This window comes from Physcomitrium patens, chromosome 1 (assembly GCF_059467195.1).
Source record: "Physcomitrium patens ecotype Gransden chromosome 1, ASM5946719v1, whole genome shotgun sequence".
Taxonomy (NCBI): domain Eukaryota; kingdom Viridiplantae; phylum Streptophyta; class Bryopsida; order Funariales; family Funariaceae; genus Physcomitrium; species Physcomitrium patens.
In genome coordinates this window covers 24810150-24825444 of record NC_143410.1, presented here as the reverse complement: position 1 = coordinate 24825444, position 15295 = coordinate 24810150, and the positions used below count along the sequence as shown (strand labels likewise).

Genomic DNA, 15295 nt, shown 5'->3' with positions numbered 1-15295 from the left:
ACGCCAGCAATCCCCTAAGAAAATTGTGGTGAATTCGAAATATACGAATCCAAAATGCTTTGCAGGGGATTTATGTCAGTTTTTGGGTTTGGTGCAGATGCCACCTGAAAAATTGATTCCTGTAATACTGTTGTCTAGGACCACCCAGGTGTTAGTTTCGTTGCACAGATGCAAGAAAAACAGCAAAATTAATAGAGCTACATGGTTATTTCTAAGCACATTTACGAGAAAATGAAATGGGACGGTGTAGTGATTTGAACAGCGTCGTTTAAAACAATATTGTAGAAATTTAACAGAAAATCCAACATACATTTTCAGTCGATAAACATGTATTGTGTACTTAGCTAACGATGATTAGGCTAGACTGAAGATCTTGGCAAGATCATGTTCTTTCAAAATGCATCCGGAATTGTCAAAATACCAAACCAAGTATAATTCTTAAGTTAGTGTACATGGTCTACACTTGGGTTCGCAAGTCTGCACTAAAATTATCGGCTCTCAGAGAGAATGTTTTATAACCCCTTGCGCTTGATCTAAAATAAAGTTCGCTGAGCTGAATTGATTGCTGTTGTAAAAGGGCTGCAAATCATTGATCCCGTACTCTCTTGCCTACACATGCAAAAAATTGTCAGCACAATGCCTACAAGATAATTTCTTCTGCAAAACAACGAATCCATAAGTAGAGCATTGATGAATTTCAAAAAATTGTAAGTTTTAATACGCCAAGATTCAGATGCCTTAAATTCTAGACAACCAACAATAATGACCTCTTTTGCGACACAAAGGTTACCCTCGTAATGGAATGGGTAACAATATTCTCATTTAGTCATAGTGTGTTGTTTTAGTCTCACGAGACAAAAGAATAAGTGAAATCGACAAAATAGCAGACTACTACCCAATGACCCTGCGGAATGTTAAAAATCTCTAACTGTGATGCGCTAGTTAGTGTCTCGCCTAATGGGGGGAATAGCGAGAAAATAGGAATTTGACAAGGTGTGATGAGACAAAGCAAGCACTGGATTTAGACTGGTGGAGACCTAATTAGCATCACTGCAGCCCACATTGTGTAAATTTATTGGAAGAGGAAATGAAATACAACCTTTGTCTCAAGATCGATCGTTTTGACAACAACTTCAGCGAGATGAACGTTAGTGCGTGATGTCATCTCCTCGAAGCGAATTGCATCAGCAACTAGGCCACGCAGCAAGTGTAGCAGTAGCTCATTGAAGTCTTTCTTGTAAGTAATATATTTTTTGAAGCTCTGCATTTGCAAAACGGGATATTAGTTAAACTGGGTGTCAATTTCGACATTTTCATTTTTGAATGCCAAATCAAAATCATAGAACGTTACAAAACGGACCTTTTGCAGAGCTTTCTGGACACCAAACTTCTGTGTAGAGATGAATGACTCCAGCATCACACGAATAGCCATATCAACGTCATCCTCAGTAACAAAACTTCTTAGATGCATGCGTGCATGTGCCTCTGCCATTCGTATCATTGACTCGATATGCCGTACTGCAATTGGCACTCCTTGTCCGAACTGCATTCAACAAACAACACTGACTCTGAGGAGGTGATCGAAACAACAAATAACTCGGTTGATGATTCTTACAACAACCTTGGATATCTCAGCGCTCACACGTTGAAAAACTCACCTTTCCAAGGAGTTCCATGTCATGTACGAGTAACACCAACAGATCTCAAATAGAATGAAACATGATCAGAGACAGAAGACTGTAAGATCACTTCAATTCGTTCAGCTTATGATTACACCTAATGCAAAACACGATTCATAATGTCAGGGTCGTACCATAGATTCACGACGAAGATCAGCATAAACCAGAGCCATCTTTTCCAGGTCCACATCATGAAGAAAAGGATGCACATGCATCTTAGCATAAGTGATGTATTTCTGTAAAATATCTTGAGGTAGAATCTGAAAAAACAACAAACCAATATCAGTTAGCAAAGAGATCTGCCAATGGGGTACGAATTGTTGATGATTAAAAACATTGCCCACTTGTCGAAATAGAGGACATTTTACGAATTATATTGTTCATGCACCGCATTTCAGTTCCAACTCACAACTTGGCAGCACCAAGAGAATCAGATAAGTTTTGTAGTCTGATACCTCTTCATCAGTTGTGACTGGCCTAGATTGTTGGTCGTCGTCAGAATCTTGGTGCTTTGGGTGGGACTTAAAATGACTATCCACAACAAAAGATGCCAGCATTTCATCTTGCACTGGATCCACAATGTCCTGCAAAGGAAAAATAAAGGCTCAGTTTTGTTTCAAATGATTTAGTTCTTGTTGTCAGGACTATGATTTTTAAAATTAAAGCAAGATGAGCAAAACGTGAAAACCCCTAACATTACCCGCCAGCAAGACGGATTAATGGAATAAAAGAAGTTGATAAGGGCAATCCACCTTCACCACACAGAGGACATCAAATCGAGAAAGAATAGGATCAGTGAGCTCCACATTTTGCGCAAAGGTCTTGGAGGAGTCATATCTGTTACGATAAGAGAAAGTCAGAAGACATTACATATACTTTGTTCAGGAAATTCATTCAACTTGTAAGGATAACGGCTACAGTAATCTCTAAGTAAACTAGCACTTTAATTGATGAAAGAAATGAAGAAAAAGAAACTAGTCAGCTCTCAAAAACCAAGACCGCACACGACCGTTTGCATGCACTATATTGATAGCCCAAGGAAAGAACAAAACCATTACTATTGCCATAAAATCGTTCAGTCGTGATACACACAACGGTCAAAACCAACACAAGAGCTTACCGGCCTCCAATTGGATTTGCTGCAGCAATAACAGCGCACCGGGCTTGCAACGAAGTCACAATGCCTGCCTTAGATATACTGATGCTCTGCTGTTCCATAGCCTCATGAATACTCACCCTAAACAAAATCGAATTTCACACAAAGTCTTCAGATGAAATAGCAGCACATCAAGGAGCGTTTTTCTAAGGCTTGGCAATTGAGAGTTTCAAGAACTGTATACAAATGGTTATGAAAAATGCATCTCCAGAAAGGGACTGCACCTGTCTTGATCGTTCATCTTGTCGAACTCATCAATAAGACATATACCACGGTCAGCTAGTACAAGGGCACCTCCTTCCAAAGTCCACTCCCTTGTTACAGGATCCTTGTGTACTGCTGCAGTAAGACCCACTGCTGAAGCTCCTTTGCCTGTGGTGTAAACTGCACGCTGAGCGGTTTTTTCCACATACCTGCCAAAGAGGAACAAGAGTATCTCACCCTAAACTCCAAAAAATGCCACGTGGTCCACTACTCGGACCTATCACAAAAACCTCCTAAGAAGAGTTACCTGCTTCTAGACATAAATATTACTTATTGATCATGCTCCCTTGATGCCCCTTCTCCAGTAATACATCGGCAGTTTCCACAGTAGAACAGCACGGCATTGGAAGTTCAGCACAGCAATGTCATCAGTCTCATATGCTATGGGTTGATCTGTAGTGATGCTTTGGGTTTCTCGTGCAGTATTACGCAGCTCTTGCAAGACAGATTAAACGGCATGACGCTATATTTTACCTTATTAACTAAAACGATCTCTATACCCGCTGAAGATGGAGATACAGCATGGACCCAGAACATATCCATAATGATTGATAAGGATTGTGGGTGATGCTCACTTGAGAAACTGAGATTTCGCTGTCCCCGGATCACCCAGCAACAAAACATTTATATCGCCTCGAAGCCGATGTTTACCTTGCACGTTCTTCTCCTGACCTCCAAACATTGCAAGTACTAGAGCCATTTTGATATCCTCATGCCCAAAAATAGAAGGAGCAATAGACTTCGCGAGCTGTTACAGCATGTATGCAACAGCATCAGTTCAACTTTTTCAGGTTGCATTTTTCTTGGAGTAAAATTTGAAGAAAACATAGAGTGCAAGTGAAACAAAAACAAAAATAATGAATTGAGCTTGCTAGAAAGTCTATCATGTACTCAATCTACCCCCGACAAAGCTTTCGGAAAGAATCTGATTAGATTCTAGCGTTAAACGATTTTAGGGGGCTGCGGAAAACATTTGTAAGAAGCGAGTTACGACTCGGATTAAACAAACAAAAAGGGATTAAAAACGATTGGAACAGTTCCATACCCTCTGGCCGATGCGAGGATCTTTCGAAAGCCTCTGTATATCAGCCTTGTCTTCATCAGTCAATTTGTAAGCAGCGAACAAATCTTGTTTCTTTTGCACATAATTAGCCTCCACCACAGTCGCGAACACAGGGAAACCATTTTTTGTGTTCAATGCAGAGTCAAAGTTGTTCACGTATATGCCAGTTACTTCCTGAAACATGAGATGTTGGCACCCAGAGAAGCAAATCAAAACCTAAAATTTATTTTTTATTATCGCAGTTTCCGACAATAGACAAAAAGAACTTTACTACACATATTTTAATAAGCGTAAAGTTGTAGACTATTGGATAATGGCTTCTTCAAAGACGGACAAAACTAATGCCAGAACACTCACAATTTCTTCTCCAGGACGTGCAACATCGATGAGATCATGAAGAAGAATAATTTCCTTGTATCTTGGGAGTCTTCCTGCTTGAACTGTGTTGGGACTTTCTTGCAAAGTGAGTTTCTGGTAGTTCCTGTAGATGGTCTGCCAAATTGCAACCCTGACAGATCAGTAATTGATAACGTACATACAGACTTAGACCCAATATGTTTGAGTCATGTAAACCGACGCATGAGTCGAATGTCGAAATCATGTGAACAAGTATATCTATGATAAATCCGAAGACAGCCTACCTGTTCGACGTTCACAGTGAAGGGTCCTCTAGATTGGCATTCAGGACAAGATCCAACCCTGATCTCGGTATGCGTGTTCTGGAAAAAGGGCCCAAGAATGGTTCCACATTTAACGCAGTCGTACTTTACTTGCTGCAATTGCGGAAAGACCCCGGAGCGTCTGGTGACGACCCCTGAGATCTTGATCAAGGTATCCAAATGCACTTGCCTGACCAGAAGAACATATACCAGACTAAATTAAAAACTGTCAAAGAAAGTTCAAAAGTCGACAAACGAGGCACACGTCAACAATTCAGTAAACATACAAGCTTCTTGGACACTTTTCCTTTTGTTTGGAAACCCTATTCAAGCACTCTCTTGCGATAGATTGCATTCTTGAAATAAGTCGAATGACTAAAGTAACAAAACCTGATGTTGCGAATTTTGTCCTCCAAAGGAAGATTGCTGATCCGTAGATACACCTTTTCATGAATTTTAGAGTAGTTAGGATGATGTCGGAGAACAAACGCATTTGCTTCTTCTTCCATGATTTCCAGGAGAGGTTGAGGAGCATCAGCAAGCCAAATGGCCAGCTCTGGACAGCTATCCAACCATTGACCATAATTCAACTCCAAACTACACAAGTTCGCTGCAAGTTTCCAACCAAAAATCCTTGAGCATGTATATCACAGAGATGCAAAGCCGTGAAGATATACCAGCTAGGAATGGACAGTCTTGTAACTTTGTCTCACGATAACAAGCATCAAGCTGATCAGAAGGGGAAGTTAAGAACTAAAAGAGAGAATACCAAATGAGATAGTTCAAGCGCAAAGGACAAGAATATAAACAACAAAAAGCAGTACCAGCAACCATGTTGTCCAAGCTGTCTCTATAGACTTTCTTATACATCGCCTCCTTGGAGCTGAATGTCTCCAGAAAACGACGAAACTTCCTCTGAACAAAACGACGGACATCATCTCGAGCGACCCATTCTGCTATACTGTTTCCTTGCACATTCAAGAAGTCCGTTCCACCATCATCTTCTTCGTCATCTTCTTCTTCTTCATTGTCACCCTGTACCACACCGAAATGCGACTGATTAGAACTGAAATGCTATGCCTCAGTTAAGCTATCTAATCCTCGTGGCATTCAATTCGAAAGTCAATGTTCCCCGAAGTCTTTCTCATGCCTCAAAATGGAAGAGATCACAAAAGCTTCCATGGCAGACAGCATCAGCAGTTTCTCAAAGGACTATGAGACAAGCATTGTAACGACAGGGATTGCCGAGATACAAGCGCAATTATAAACTCAAATCTTCGTGCTTGGTGTGCACGGACGCAAATGTGATCCAGTAAGCAAACATAAAAACCAACACACCAAAAACAAATACCGTTTCGTCATGCTCGCTCATACTCATAACGGGAGACGCAACAGGCTCATGCAAACGCATTCTTCGTCTGGCAGGTTGATATTCCTCGTTCTCGTCATCATCTGCATCATCATTTCACACAATGCCGCATTGGGCACCTTTCATAAAATCTCAATATCCTCTTCGCAATTTCAGACAACCAGGGTACAGGGTTTAAGAACCTTCCCTCAGAATAGGTGCTGCGAAAAATCTACCATCCACCAAAATAGGCTGAAAGGCAGAACCATGAAAAGACTTAGTTTTTATGAAGAGGGGGCCAACACTTACCATACTCCTGAAGCATGGTGGGTAGCTTGCGAACTCGAGAGTGATTTAATATCCCATCCCTTTCATCCAAGTTGGCTTCAGCAGCTCGTCGATCAGCCATAATGGTCGCAAAATCTCGAGTATCCTCCACCTCGTCATCGAGTCCATCAACTTCATAACGATCCTGTTCTTCAAGCGTTTGATAGTCTCTGTCAAAAAAGAAATGCCTCAACACGTTAACAACCATTGTCCACATCATACCCACATTCCCCGCATCCACTACCCGCATCATACCAGCTTACAACAACATTGACTAACTCCAATTGCAAGAATGAACAAGAACTTCACCGCTGCATGAAGTTCTCATCATAAAGATCCTCCCCATCTTCCTCCTCCTCTTGGTCCACAATCTCCTCATCAATAAACAGGTTGCGATCCTCCACGGCTTCATTCTCACTATCAAACTCTGAACCACCCATACTCCCCCGCCGCCCGCCACCGGTGCTCGACAACGGCAACCTGTCCGTGTCGAAATCTCCTCCTGACGTTGTCGGCCCATCTTCGGAGCGCTCCGGTGAAGCCATGACGGTGTTTGGGCGCCTCCCCTCCAAGGCCAATCAACCCTGCCCTATCTTCGCCCTCTACCTGCCAATGCCGCCAAATAAAAAGCTCGAGAAACTGCAGAAAAAGAAGCAGAATAAGAGGAAAACACAAGCTGGGTCACAATGTGTGATGTCAAAGGACGAAGCTCCGCAAGGAGAGAAGGACAAGAAGGCTTGATCGGGATGGTGGTGGTGGAGAAGGAGGACAGTGCCGTCGAAGCTTAGCCCCACTCCGCAAAGGGCGACGAGGTTCGGCAACAACCCTGCGCAGATCGACTGAGGCACCAGTGGCGGGAAAATCTGCCTCCTCCTGGTACCCGCGCCTTGCCCATGGCGGGAGTGAGTGAGTCAGCACATCACGACGGGTCCTGCCTGAGACGGGTCTGCTGTCCCAGCCACACCGTCGCCTTCGAAACGTTTACAGTGCATGTATATTTGTATATGTAGATATGTGTATACATGTAAATATAAATATATATATATATATAACAGCTTAGGCGATAAACAAGAGGAGACAAAAACCATGTCTAATTTGCTACATGCATCTCTCATTGTTTTTGTCAAGAGTGAAGCAAAACTTAAGTTGTGCAACAATTCACAAGGTCTTTAAAGGGAAATGGTGCGAAAGTTCAAAAGAAAATGCATAGTAGCATTGCCGTTGAACACAAGGAGAAAATCTGGATCACTAGGGTTGTGTTTACGGAATTAGATTATTCGGAGCTCAAGATTGTGCAACGTGAGGGAAGTTGAGAAGAACTGTGATGGATGTGATGGTCAAGAATAGGGTGAGGAAGGGATTGATTTTAATATACGAAAGAAGATTAGTTAGATGGAGGTGGTGATGAAGGCGTTGCTGTTCTTGCTGCAATTCACAAAGAATTTTTTGAAATTGAGATAGAATAAATAAGCTGAAGTTGATGAAAATGTAAAAATTATTAGATTTATTATGCTAAGGGTCTGAAAATGTGGCGAGTTGTTTGGCAAGGTATTTTTTGATTTGAAAGCACAAGCCACTCATGTAACAACCATTGGAATGACCCCGCAACAATGTTGTGTACCATAACGTTTATTATGACAATAAGACTATTGTAAGAGAAGCCAATGGCATGGATATTTTGGTCAACAACATGGATTTTTATTAATATATATATATATATATATATATATAGAAAGAGAGAGAAAGAGAGAAAAAAAAATTGAATTGATTCTAGCTTCTACTAAATGAATCCATCTAACAAAATTATCATTATATCCTTTCTCCTTCATATTTCTTATCCATGTTTTTAATCCTCCATCTTCATCTCTTGTCTCATATTCTTAGTCTCATTTCTTTGTCTTAGCCTTCTTCATCTATTCTTAATGCCCCTCTTTCATTCTTTCCACCTACAATCTTTGTTCCTTATTCTCCTTGTCCATCATTTATATTCATGTCCTTCATCCCAAGTAATTGTCGTTGTCATTTCTTTGTCGATTATATTCTAACTTTACTAAAATAGATTTATTCTAATATATTGTTTATGAAGGTTTTTTATTGAGAGTAATAATGGCAAGTAGTATAAGAGTTGTGAAGAAGCAATGAAATTGCTAGCACATTTTTATTATTTTTTTTTTCAACTTAGCTACTACATATAATTTTAATTGCATCAAAAGCATAGCATCTACAATACAAGGAGATAATAAAGGTAAAGAATTAAACCGACACAACATACTTATTCTTAAAAACAAGAATTTGATGAAAGCAAATAATTAAGTGGGATTTTTTTCAAAGAAGTATAACAAAATAGAAGTAACAAAATATGTGCATTAAAATGAAACTGGAATGGCTATTGCCAAAATATAAGAAAACTAAAGACTCTTGAATCCAAACTAGAGCAAAAAAAAGTTGATAAGATTAAAGAAGGCTTCACCATTGCTTCTATATATACTATCTAGTTAGAAACTACGTAATGATGTTCTATAAAACCTCCAATATATATTGATTTTACAAGCCACATGTCTTAATTTGTAAGGTAAGTTTTATATTAGTGCACTACACAATTAGCTTGTTCCACAAGCTACTTATACATATGGCTAATTTGTTGACTAAGTTTTTAAGCTAAAAATCAACTATAAACACATGTAAAGCCAAAACCGTATCTATGAAGCTTCTAAAAAGCTTTTCTATAAGATATTATGGAATTAATCTATTTTTATTTACTTCTACTTAATCATATTGTTAATTATTAAAATATGTATATCTATAATATTATCCTTTCTTCTAGGAACAAGTTCCATAAGGCACGATCATTATATGTTAAAAAAATCTAAGATGCAACAAATTGTGTTTGCTACATATTTTTATCTTTATTTTATTTTAAATTGGTTGATAGGTCCTCTTATCCATTGATAATATCTCATACCAAGGCAAAAAAATCACCATATTATTTAATTGTTTTTGAGGCCTTCATTACTTCTTTCAAATAAAACATTTGGAACATCGTCAAGACTTGTTCCTACCTCTAATAAAATCACCAAACATCAAAACTTTCTTCCAAGGTCATGATATCAAATATATTGTCATATTACGTGAAGTCTTGCTTGAGAATGCATTGGGCACTTGGCTGTAGAAGATAAAAAGAATTTGCAACAACAAGTCCTAACTACTAAAATAAAATTGTATATAAATTGCTATAGAAGCTTAACATACATAATCAAATATCAATTAAGTCCAATTATTATTTTATTTTATTTTATTTTATTAAAATAAATTATTAAAAAATAGAAGAAAATCCTAAAAAATCTTAAAGAATCCTATTAAAATCCTAAAAATTTTCTAAAGAAATTCTAAAGAAACCTAAAAAAATCTTAAAAAATCCAAACCAAATCCTAATCCAATCAAAATCTAAATCCTAACCAAATCTTAATCAATTTTTTAAATCTCAAATAAACTTCTAATAATCTTACAATAGATTTTAAAATTCAATAACTAATATTTGAACCATTGATTTAAACTCAATTTTTGTACATTTTTTACTAATTAAATTAAAAATAAGTAGATATTTTTTTGAAAAGGATCAAAACTATCAAATAGACAATAATCTAAAAAATGTGTTTAGGTGTCGGCTGGCATTTTTCTCTAATATTGATGCCAATCTCCTAAAGCCAATTCATCATGATTGAACTGTTACTTCCTTTCCAAACTTTATATACATGTTAGAAAACAAATTGACTACCTTTGTAAAAAAATTACCTCAATCTAATAGGCAGATTGACAGATATCTAAAAAAATCTTAGTAGTCCTGAAAATCCTAAATTTTGAGACCATAATCCACAAAAACCTTCATGCTTTTCAATCTAACCATTTGATCAAATCCAAATTCACAATACATATCAAGCACAACTACATCCATAAATCTAGAAAATTTCATTTATAGATCTATTACCAAATACTTAAAATTACCTAAAATATCAATCCTATTTTATTTTCAAAAAACTATAGTCATTAAAAATAACATTGACTTTGCAAAGCTTTTATCAAGTCATTCTCCATCCAAAACCCTCAAGATCAATGCCTATAGAAATCCTATGAAGTTTTCTCTCTAATTTCATTCTCCAATCAACCAAAAAATCTTAAAATTGTAGTGAAGTCTTAATTTTGTGCCTCGAGATTTGATTTTGATTGTGGTTGATAGCCGATCTTCTTTGAGTATCAATTTTTGTTTTTTTTTTAGATAAATTCTATTAAAATCAATTCTTAATTCCTTCTTATTTATACCACTAAATTTTATTTTTCTAATTTATTTTATTTTTTCTTATTTATGGTCCTATAAAATAAGTGAAAGTCACTTTTTGAAAAAAGAAACATTACTATTAAAAGTTTTATTACCTTCCTATCTTTTATTCATATTTTTTTACTTTATCTTTTAACTTGGTTCTTCTATAATAAGATCCATATTATTATCTTTTACCATATAGTCATGTTACAACACGACAACATTATATCTCACTACGTATTCAAGGAAGAATATATCATTCTTGAGGATCTTTATCTTGATTACGTTGTCTTGAAGGTTGACACAATTACAATGTTTTATTTGGCAAGTCAAAAAATGATAATTCTTAAGTTGAATTTACTAGTTGTTGGTTTTCCATCTCCTTAGTACTATAATATATATAAAACTATAAACAAAGATAAAAGGTTGAATATTATCTTCTCTTCATTTTATTTCTTTTATGGCAAAGATTTGTTATTTTTCATCTAAATTTTGATAGATGTCATTGATAAAAAGCCTCTACCTTCTTTATTGTATTTATAAGATTCTTTGTTGGCTCCTATGTATATTTACTAATATCATATCCATACCAATAAATAAGATATTTCAACCTATTTTAATGCCACTTTGAATCTAAGACTTCTTCTACCTCAAATTCTTTATTATTTTTCACTTTTATAAGAAGAGGTGGCATGTGTTTTCTTTTTGCTATGTTCATTGTTTTGTATGATTCAAGAAGATCCAATGGAATATAAAATGGATCTTTATTTTGATTCAATAATTATAATTGATAAGAAATTGAATTGATTTGTTTACAAATAGAAAAAGGTCTAAGCTTATCATAGTCTAATTTATCATAAGAGTGAGTAGTTTTGATGCTAAGACAAAATAATTATACCTTATCATGAATATTGAATTCTGGTTGTTCCTTGCAATAAGCATTTATATTTATCTTTTGTCATTCTTGAGCTTTTTTTAATTGTACCTTCATTGTTGCATGTAACTTTGACAAATGATTTGCCAAATATTTTGCCATAGAATTATCAACTTTAAAAAAATCAAAAGCATCAAGTTGTAGATGATAACCATAATTAGCAAAAAAAAAAAAATTAATGAATAAAAGTATATATCATGTTATTATAGGCAAACTCTACCAATGGCAAATAAATTGTCCAATTATCTTATTGGTAGTTGATTTTACACTTCAAATATTACTCCAAAACTTGATTAACACACTCAGTATATCCATCAGTTTAAAGATGAAAGGTTGACAATAACTTTATATCTAACTTTAGAATTTTGAAAAAAAATTCCAAAATCTTGATACAAATTTGAATCTCCCTATCCGATATAATATCTTTGGATAATCCATAATAGTAATAAATATTTTCAAGAAAAAACTTAATTTTTTATTTACTTGTGATAGATTTTTTAGATATTACAAAAAGTACCATTTTGGTAAAAAAATCTAATATCACAAATATAGAATCATATAAACTTGAGATTAAAACTTCCATGATAAAATCCATAGAAATAAAAGACCATGATTGTTTGGATATGGATAATGGTTGAAAAAGTCTATAGGGTTGATGATAAGAAATTTTTGACCTTGAATGAATGTTACATAACTAGACAAAGTCTTTTATTGCCTTTCATATTTTTAGCCATGAAAAATCTCTAGATATAAGCTCTAAAATCTTGTTATATCCAAAATGTCCAAGCATTGGAAAGTCATGACATGCTTGAAAAATACATAAATAAGCTTCTTATTTTAGAATATATATGCATCTTACAAAATTGAGAAGGTTGTTCTTGAACTTGAACTTGGAAGCATTATGAGACTTAAAAAAAGAATTCTTGATATTATAAATAAGAAGATTAGAGAACATATTTGATTGAATTTGTTTGACAAAGGTTGAATCAATAATCAATGTTGATTTTATTGCTCAAAGATGAAAATGCTCTAGCTTCAAGAAAATTATTCTTTATTAATTAGAAGATGTGTCTTCTTTTTTTGATATAAGAAAAAAAAATCTAAAAATGGTATCTATCAAATCTTGTTGTTTTTGGATTGATAAATGATCTTAAAATCAAATCTTGATAAAGATATGCTCTAACAAGCTTGGCAAGAATTCAAAATACGTATTGACATAAAATATTTAAGATTCTTATAGTTTATATAAATAGTGATTGAATTAAAAGTGCCTTCTAGATAATAGCACCATTATTAAAATAAATCTATAATTGTAAAAGTTCTTTGTTATGAATCTTATAGTTGATTTGGGCTATTAAAAATTTTCTTGAATGAAAAGTTAATACATGAAGTTTATCATCTATTCCCATTTATAACAATATGACATCCAAAGCAAAGTCCAATGTATTTGTTTCCATAAAAAATAGCTTACAAAAGTCAATCCAATACAAAATTAGTGCAGAAATGAATGTTATCTTCAAAACTTCAAATGTTGCTTCTGCTTCTTGATTCTATTGAAGTTTTTCTTTACAAGTCAAACATATAACTGGAGCAACAACTTAAAAGAAGTCCTTGATGAAGATTCAATAGTAGTTGACAAATTCTAAGAAGCATTAGCTATTTCTTATCATTTTTGGAATCTTTCAATCCATAATAATTTGAACTTTCTTAAGATCTATCATAAGTCCATCATTTGAAATAATGTATCCTACAAAGTCGACGTGAATAAAATGAAATATATACTTTTCTATCTTTGTATAAAATCTTATATCTCTTAATTTTTGTAATATACAATAAACATAAAGTTTATATTCTTTTATATTCTTAAAATTGATTAAGATGTGGTTTAGGTAAAAAAACAACAAAATCATCTAAAAATTCTCAAAAGACATCATTTATTAGATGTTAGAAAGTTGCTAATACATTTTTAAGTCCAAAAGACATGCCATTGTATTCAAAATATTCATATTTAGTTTGAAATTCAAACTTCCATTCATCTCCTTCTTTGATGCATATCCAATTGTATGTTCTTCATAGATCTATTTTTGTATAGATCTTAGCTTAATTCAATTGATTCAAAAGTCTAAATATCAAAAGCAGTGGATATTTGTTCTTGATGATGATTTTGTTGAATCTTCAATAATTAACACACATCTGCAATGATCCATCTTTTTTTTTCAAAAATAAAAAATTTGAATTCTTGTTGAAGATTTGAAATATTGTATGAAGTTCTTAGCTAGATTTTCTTTAATATATTCTTTGACTTTAGCTAACTCATTTTGTGATAAACTATAGATTGGTTCAAATGGCAATTAAGTTCCTTCTTAAAGGTCAATTGAGCACTCATAGGAATAATGTTTTGGAAAAATATCTACATTTTTTTTTCAAATATGTTTTAAAAATCTTGATATTGGCTTGAAATGCTGCTTAAAGTCTTTTTACTATCAGAAATCAGATGTGGCATAAATGACATAAGAACTTATAACTTTTTATTTGATTAATATACTCTTAGTTATACTTTCAAAAAAATGAAGACTATGATAAATCGAATCTATTTTAGAATTATATATTTTTAGCCATGATAAATTTAAAATGATTAGATTAGATAGAGATTTAATGATATTAAATATTGTAAAGCTACTATAATCATTAGTTGTTACTTTTATAAGAAGGATTTTATGAATAACATCTTTTGAAGACAATAAACAATTATCTATGAGTTCTATACAAACAAGTTTAGTTTTTTTTATTAAAGGCATAATTTTAGTAAGTTCTTCATCTAAAAAATATGTTGAGGCTCTTGAATCTAATAAGGCAAAGGCTTTGTGATATTTAGGTTTTTAAATAATATTTATTATAAAATAAAGAGATGGATTCTTATGAGTAAATAGGACCTTCATTAGGTATTGTACAAGGTTCTAATTACACAATTCTTATTATAGTTAAATAAAATTATTTTTTAACATATTATCTTCTTTGACAACTATATTTCTTATTTTGTAGTTGCATTGCTTCTTTAGATAATTTTAAGTAGTGTAACTATCAAATCAAAATTCAAAAAGTTAATTGTCATACTTCATATTAAAGTCAATTGCTTGAATTAATGTTTGAGGATCATTTAAGTTGAATATTAATTTTTTACCTCATATTGTAATTTGTAGAAAAATTAACTAACAAGTGCAGTATCATCGTACTTGATATTAGTTACAAGTTGTCAAAACTATGAAGCATATAATATTATTAATTAATTGTCTTATTGTAAAATATAAATCTTATTGATTGCAATACAAATTATATTATATTTTCTATACATAGATCAAAACTTTGCCAAAAAAACTTAAAATTATCCAATATTAGATTTTATCATTTAAAAAAAGATAAAAACTAAGATAATACTAAACATAAAATAAGTGTATTAATCTTGGAGTTAGATAGCTTTGGAATTGAAGTTCAATCAAAAGTTGTACTTGATTGATAAATCTTTGAAACTTGGATCTTGTACCATCAAACT

General features: G+C 33.9%; 1 protein-coding gene across 1 annotated transcript; it reads right to left on the bottom strand.

The window, feature by feature from the left end:
• Nucleotides 1–267: 267 nt before the first annotated feature.
• On the bottom strand, nucleotides 268–7312 carry LOC112284631 (DNA replication licensing factor MCM2). Its single transcript, XM_024524622.3, has 17 exons — nucleotides 6806–7312; nucleotides 6479–6666; nucleotides 6173–6273; nucleotides 5646–5856; nucleotides 5212–5431; nucleotides 4804–5011; nucleotides 4520–4654; nucleotides 4145–4336; nucleotides 3675–3847; nucleotides 3060–3248; nucleotides 2800–2916; nucleotides 2432–2516; nucleotides 2135–2263; nucleotides 1814–1939; nucleotides 1361–1543; nucleotides 1100–1261; nucleotides 268–609 (listed from the first exon to the last, which is right to left on the bottom strand). The coding sequence occupies exons 1-17, from the start codon at nucleotides 7039–7041 to the stop codon at nucleotides 499–501; spliced, it is 2766 nt and encodes a 921-aa protein (XP_024380390.1). The 5' UTR covers nucleotides 7042–7312; the 3' UTR covers nucleotides 268–498.
• Between the last annotated feature and the right edge of the window lie 7983 nt (nucleotides 7313–15295).